We start from the raw sequence: 6,065 nt of genomic DNA, 5'->3' as shown, positions 1-6,065 counted from the left end.
TTACACTTCCCCAAGTGCTGCCACATACCACTCAGATCGCCGCACAATGTGCTTCTCTTGCCGTCGATTCCACGTAAAGACGAACGCTGCATGATCCCACGTCTCAAAAGACCACGGGGTAATTTCCCTCACCCCTGACGCCAGACGAACTTCCGGCAGCATCGACACAATCATGTGGCCAGTCATAATACACTCTGGATGACCTCCGAACGTCAGGAACCCGCCGCGAATACATCGCACGTGAATCTTCCAACCGTTCCTACAGGAAAACTTAAGCTCACAGCCCTAACATAGTCAGCTTTCTATCCACTCAGCATAGCATAATGCACATACAAGTCGTCCGCGATTCTCTTCCAACAGCGTACGTCCTTGTTCTTCCAACAAGCTCTTCCCCAGCTCTTCACCAAGACGATCAGCGTCTGGCCCATGAACATACACATGTAAGATATCTAGATATTCTTTAAAGCGCTTCGCATAAGGGCAGTCATCACTATGCCCATATATCACAATGCCTGGAAGCTTCCCTGCCACAAACGCATTTGCTCTTGAGAGTTCCTGCCGGAACCGCCGAGGAGAACGGACAAACTCACCGAGTTTGTCATCTACCTCTTTTCCAAGAAAAGGTGCGAGCGCCTTTCGACGCCCTAAATCTTCACAAGCTTTATCAAAGCCGCGGCAATAGCCTTCGATAGCAGATGCTTCGTCATCAACCATTTTGATAACCAAAGTTATTCACAAAAGCAAAAAAGGGGGAATGTCTGCCCTACTTATACTAAGCACGGCCTGCAAGGCCCGTGTGCATATATTTATAGATGAGTCTTGTCGCCATATTTGGATCTGACGGATCAAGGTATATGATACCGTATATCCGAAAATGAGGTAGTGTACTGTATTGTTACAGTACATTATCTGTAATATGACGTCCTACCTGGCTCGTAAAATAAATTGGAAAAGGTATCAACGCGAACACGATGGACGTGGATTTCCACGGATTTTTATATGATGATATATACATGTTACTGCTGAAGCAACCGCCCTATGCTTACTTTGTTTGGAAACTGGAGTAGAAAGGAGCAAGAGGTGTCTACAACGTATGTGGGACATTCGCGCAATCCAATGGAGTTTCGAGGGGTCCAGTTTCGCCGTTGTCACAGCCCCGCTTATCGGACTTAATCTCGATAGTAACTTGCTTGTAGTAAAAACCAGATGGCAAAATGAACGCCTCATGAGTTTGACGAACTGACTACCCAAGATGGTGGATAACTCTCGGTCGGCGAGGGAAGTACCTCTGCTATATTTCGCCACGGTTACTCCGCTCGTTACGGTATACATACGCTAATCCGGCATTTCGTCTCTTGCTTGATAAGGTCTATTGCGGGCGCCAGCGCCATATGTGACGAAGTATAAGCCAGTGTCCCCGAAGCGATGGGGATTTTGTTCTGGGGCTCCTCGCCGGTTCGAAACTATGTGTCGGTTATCGGGTACAGAGATGACCTTGAGTGGTGTCCTTGTCTTAGATTTGAACTCTAAGCCCGTGGCTGCAGCGGTCCAAGTGGAAGGTATGCCAAAATATGAATTAGACAAGCGGGTGGTGTCGGAAAATATGGCGGCGTTCTTCAACAGTAAGGTCAAGGTTTCAGCGATGCGAGAGCAGCTCGGTATTTTATTTTGCTACTTCTCTCGTAACCGCAACGCAGAGTATGATATTCTAAAGTCGAAGTTACGTACTTTTCTCAAGCATTAGACTAACTTGCTCGAGTTGAAAGAAACTTTTATTGAAATGGAACTGAGAGGTTTATTAACTCGTAGCAACACATATAACAATGTATGCTGCGCAAAAGTAGACACGTTAAATTATACTCTCACGTGAAAGAGGGAGGTCCACCTTTACGTGAGTATAATTTAACCTCCCAAATATGTTACCGTAACAGTTGCGGGTTAGAGCCAGTGCGGTGATAAGTAAGAGAGTACAATCATATGTGTTGTAATTCAGAGGAATTAATTGACTATGATGATGATGATGATGATGATGATGATGTATTCATTTGCCCGATGTAGCTCGCTCTATATATATGCTGCTATGCGGGAGTGCTGTCAGGCCTGCCGACAGCTGGAAGGTGGTCGCCAGCCCACTGGGCGACCGTCAGGGAACTCGCCTTGCGAATTTCTGATCAATCGCCCTCGAATCGAAAGACGTAAACTAAACAAAAGAAATGCACGGATGCAAACATGATAAACACAAAGCCAAAATGAACGTCATTTACCCCTGGTCGCGGGTAGGACCAGGGTCCCGCTTCAACACACCATTCCCACGCCCTCTTCTCTCCAACTGTCCAGTCTTGTCGGCTGCCGCTTGCGCGCTCGCTTGGATCAAGGGAGTACAGTGGACCTGGCACTGCACTCCTAATGGGCGCCATCCTTCTTCTTCCGTCACACTGTCTAAGGGATCATTGTCTCCGCTCCTTTGTCGTCCCCTTCCTCGCCCAGAGCCGTAGGGTCGACTGTCTGAAATTGGCCTAGGAGGCCGGTCTTGACCATGAATTCGGCCACAACTGTGCGGGCCTCCGGTCGTGTGAGGAGTTCGTCCCGGTGGAGAGCGACTCCCTGGTATGAGAGAGCGCTTCTCATCCAGTCTCGCTCGTCCTGGTGCAAGGGGCATTCCAGTAGGACGTGTGTTACTGTTTGGCTGCCAAGATCGCAATCACACCGCGCTGTTTCGCGTCGGTTGATACGATTCAGGTAAGCCCCTAGGCCAATTCGCCCAGTTCTAAGCTGCATCAGAATCGATGTCGTCGCTTTGCGCAAGCCCGTCCAGTATTCCAGCGTCTTCTTTGTTGGTGCTTCAATCAAGCGTTTCGTCGGACGACTGGTCGCTTCCTTGGCCCACGTTCTGTCCCACTCCAGCTTCGCTTCTCTGCGAATTCGTCGTCTCGCTGCGGCTGCGAGACATATGTCTCGGTTGAGGGGGTTATGCAGCCCGTCCTGTTCCTGCGCCGCTTCTTTTGCGTGTTGGTCCACGATCTCGTTGCCAATGACTCCTTGGTGCGCAGGAATCCATCTGAGTTCTGTCCGAATGCTTCTGCCCGCAAGTTGTCGGATCAGGTTGAGGCATCCTGCTAGATAGACCTGTCCTGACGGCATCCGCGGTCGTCTCAGCGCCTTCAGCGCTGCTTGGCTGTCTACAAAGATGACTACCCCGTTTTTCGCCTGCTTAGCCCATGGCTCTGTGCTTTCCAGAACCATTTCAAGTGCCATCTCAATGGCTCGAAGCTCTGCCGCATATACGGTGGACGTATTATCATCTCCCATCTGGCTATGAGCATGTTGATCCTCAAGGTCCACGACCGCTGCCGCTCCGATCCTTCCATCAATTCCGCTCCCGTCGGTGTACAGAATCAAGGGTCTTTCTCTTGGGTCTTTCATCAGGATCTGGTTGTGATTGTTCACCGCAGCTTCTCTTTCCTCGATGATTACCTCTGGTGGCGCTTGCCATGGTGCCAGGACGAATGCCTTTCGACTCTCCCATTTCCTCGTCAAAGTATCCGGGGGAGCCATAAGACATCCGCCCGCCTTCCAAGCTTGCGCCTCCATCGGTGACCATCCAGCCCAGTCTCTCTCATCTGCCGGTCGTCGACGTAACATCGTTGGCGGGACAGCGAACTTTGGTCCTGTCCGTAGTCGAAGGGCCGTTTCTTTCACCATTAATTGACTATCATTGTTGTACAGGAGGGAATAACTGGGGCTATATATACGATGAGAAGATCAAGTTGATTGAAATCAACTTGGTTCATCGTATAGACAATGCGGGAATTTATTCCGACGGTACGGTTTGATTCCTGGCCTGCACCAGCCTCATATTACAACAATATGCAGAGACACAGAACCATAGGTTGCTGTATTAGTACTAGTTGAATCCAAAAAAAGGGTATGTTTGTTCAATAGTTGTTGCCATGTTGCGGATTCACGACGGTTGATTCGCACCAAAATTTTTGACAAAGACCCTGGGAATAGAATCATTGATCGCTCCACCATCCACAGATTATGAAGCATCGCATCCACTTCGTAGATCAGGCTATGCTTTTAGGGACGCATTGCCAATTACATCTTCAATATTGGTGGACAGTTTGAAAGTGTAAAGGCCTATCACCTGACTTGCACAAGCTACCTAATAACTATTATAAAACTGATGTTAGCGATACTGCATTACTGGCCTTAGCCTGCATGAGTGGCAGAACCGCAAAGGCGGTGAGGGGTTTATGTCGTTAGCTCTGCGTCTCTCCCTCCTTCTCTTCTCTAGTTGAATGTCTTCGGATGAATGGCGAATGGACCCTTGTTTCTTGCTAGGTTTGCCGCTTACTGCGAGAACCGGTTCTAGAGATGCACGTTATCCTCAAGAAAGAGCAACATATAAGAACGACAATAGTGGAAAAATCATTAAAATAATCATAGAATCGTGATGAATCGAAATAATAAGCGAAATATAAATCAAGATTTACAAAGAAGTAAAAAGGAGCAATAATTGGGAATAAAATAAAATATATGATCAAAATTCACAAAACGAAACCAGCAAAATGAAGTTAACCAAATCAAGAAAATCTATAAAGCCGAAAAAGTTAAATGAAATTAAACCAATAAAGTTCAAGTTAAACAAGGGAATAAACAGCCGTACTGTACCCCACTCTCAATTAGGAATAGCGGAAAGGCGGTTTAGAAGCCGAATACTGTAGCATCTCCCCGAACACAGCACAACTGCTCCACAAAGCCTCACGTCCATGTCGAGGATAGAACGCAAACGCAGTAGGGCAGAAGAACAGCCTCTGTCGGGCTTAAGCTTCGCATATTTCATGGATAAAAGGCCGTTGTGACGGTCGGTTCTCGCCCCGCGTAGGTTGTAGTACAGCGTGCCCAGTTTTACGGCAAAGCCTTCTGGTACAGTGGTGACGCTCGTCAACAGCTCCGCATATTTTCCTTTTCTGGTGTGGTAGGTTCATAGAGGGAATTAACGAGTCTGACTATCGGTACCGGAAGACATTCAGAGACAGTACTTAGGTAATGCCATCGAGCCTCTACTCTCCTACTTTTGAATGTCGTTTTGTTGGCAGGTTGATATATAGTTCCCGCGTTCAGTGGAATTTGTCCTATACCAATCAACAACAATAGACACCAGGGCAGTACCAATTCGAGATAGCTCGTTTCCCCTCTCCCTCTTTTGCTAGTGCTGTAGTATCCTTGACCTAAGCATCTATATCTCTGATGTCCTTCACGACTGCCTATGCCTCGATTAGAGTCTCAGGCCACTCGGTTACAGTGTCTGCTTGATATATCCCTGCTATTTCAGCCTTGATCGAGTTCTGATCCTCTATGATCGGTATGCCTACAAATATGTGGCTATGCTCGTCAGGTGGTTAGGATGGTTAAAGTGTACCGGCTCAAGAAAACCGCAGCGCTCAGGTGGAGTCCCCAACATAAGAGTGGCTGTCTGGAGGTATTCAGGCGCTCCACCAGCATCATCTTGTCTTGCAAGGATCTTGGACCTTTGTTCATCTCGGGTGTATTTGATGAAAATATATCGTCTTGTGAATTCTTCGCCCGTGCCGTATTCCTTTGTGTTACCAACCTGCTTCAGTCCTTTATATGCTTGAGAACTCCCAGATAAAGATTGTTATTATTTTTTCACCTCCCACACTGTGTCCGAGACAAAAGCGTATCCTAACACCCCCTACTGGTACCACAACGCTTAACAACCTCCTCATGCAAAGCTGGTTAGTCCCAGCCCTTGTGGCACTCGCAATTGCAGGGCGTCTGTTATTCTTCGTATATTCCACCTGGCGTCATGCCCAGAAAGCTCGCAGATTAGACTGTAAAGCAGTCCCTCTCTATCCCAGCAAGGATCCTTTCGGTATTTCCACCCTCCTCAAGACACGTGAAGCAGCGAGAAAGAAGCGGCTTCCAGCACTTGCAGAGGACCGGATAGATTCCCTATCTAGCCAGCTCGGCAGATACGTTTCTACCTTTCGTATGGGTTGGGGAAGCTATTCACGGCCGATCCGGAGAATGTCCAGGCT

At 47.9% G+C, this 6,065-nt stretch overlaps 1 protein-coding gene across 1 annotated transcript; it reads right to left on the bottom strand.

Moving 5' to 3' along the window:
* On the bottom strand, positions 1–714 carry N7446_010636 (uncharacterized protein; the record flags this gene model as incomplete). Its single annotated transcript, XM_058519379.1, has 2 exons — positions 1–246; positions 334–714. The coding sequence occupies 2 exons, from the start codon at positions 712–714 to the stop codon at positions 1–3; spliced, it is 627 nt and encodes a 208-aa protein (XP_058368217.1).
* Between the last annotated feature and the right edge of the window lie 5,351 nt (positions 715–6,065).

Source organism: Penicillium canescens (genome assembly GCF_028828765.1).
Source record: "Penicillium canescens strain IBT 15451 chromosome Unknown utg000007l_segment0_segment0, whole genome shotgun sequence".
Lineage (NCBI taxonomy): Eukaryota > Fungi > Ascomycota > Eurotiomycetes > Eurotiales > Aspergillaceae > Penicillium > Penicillium canescens.
Note: the sequence above shows the minus strand (reverse complement) of the source record. Positions and strands in the feature narration are given on the sequence as shown.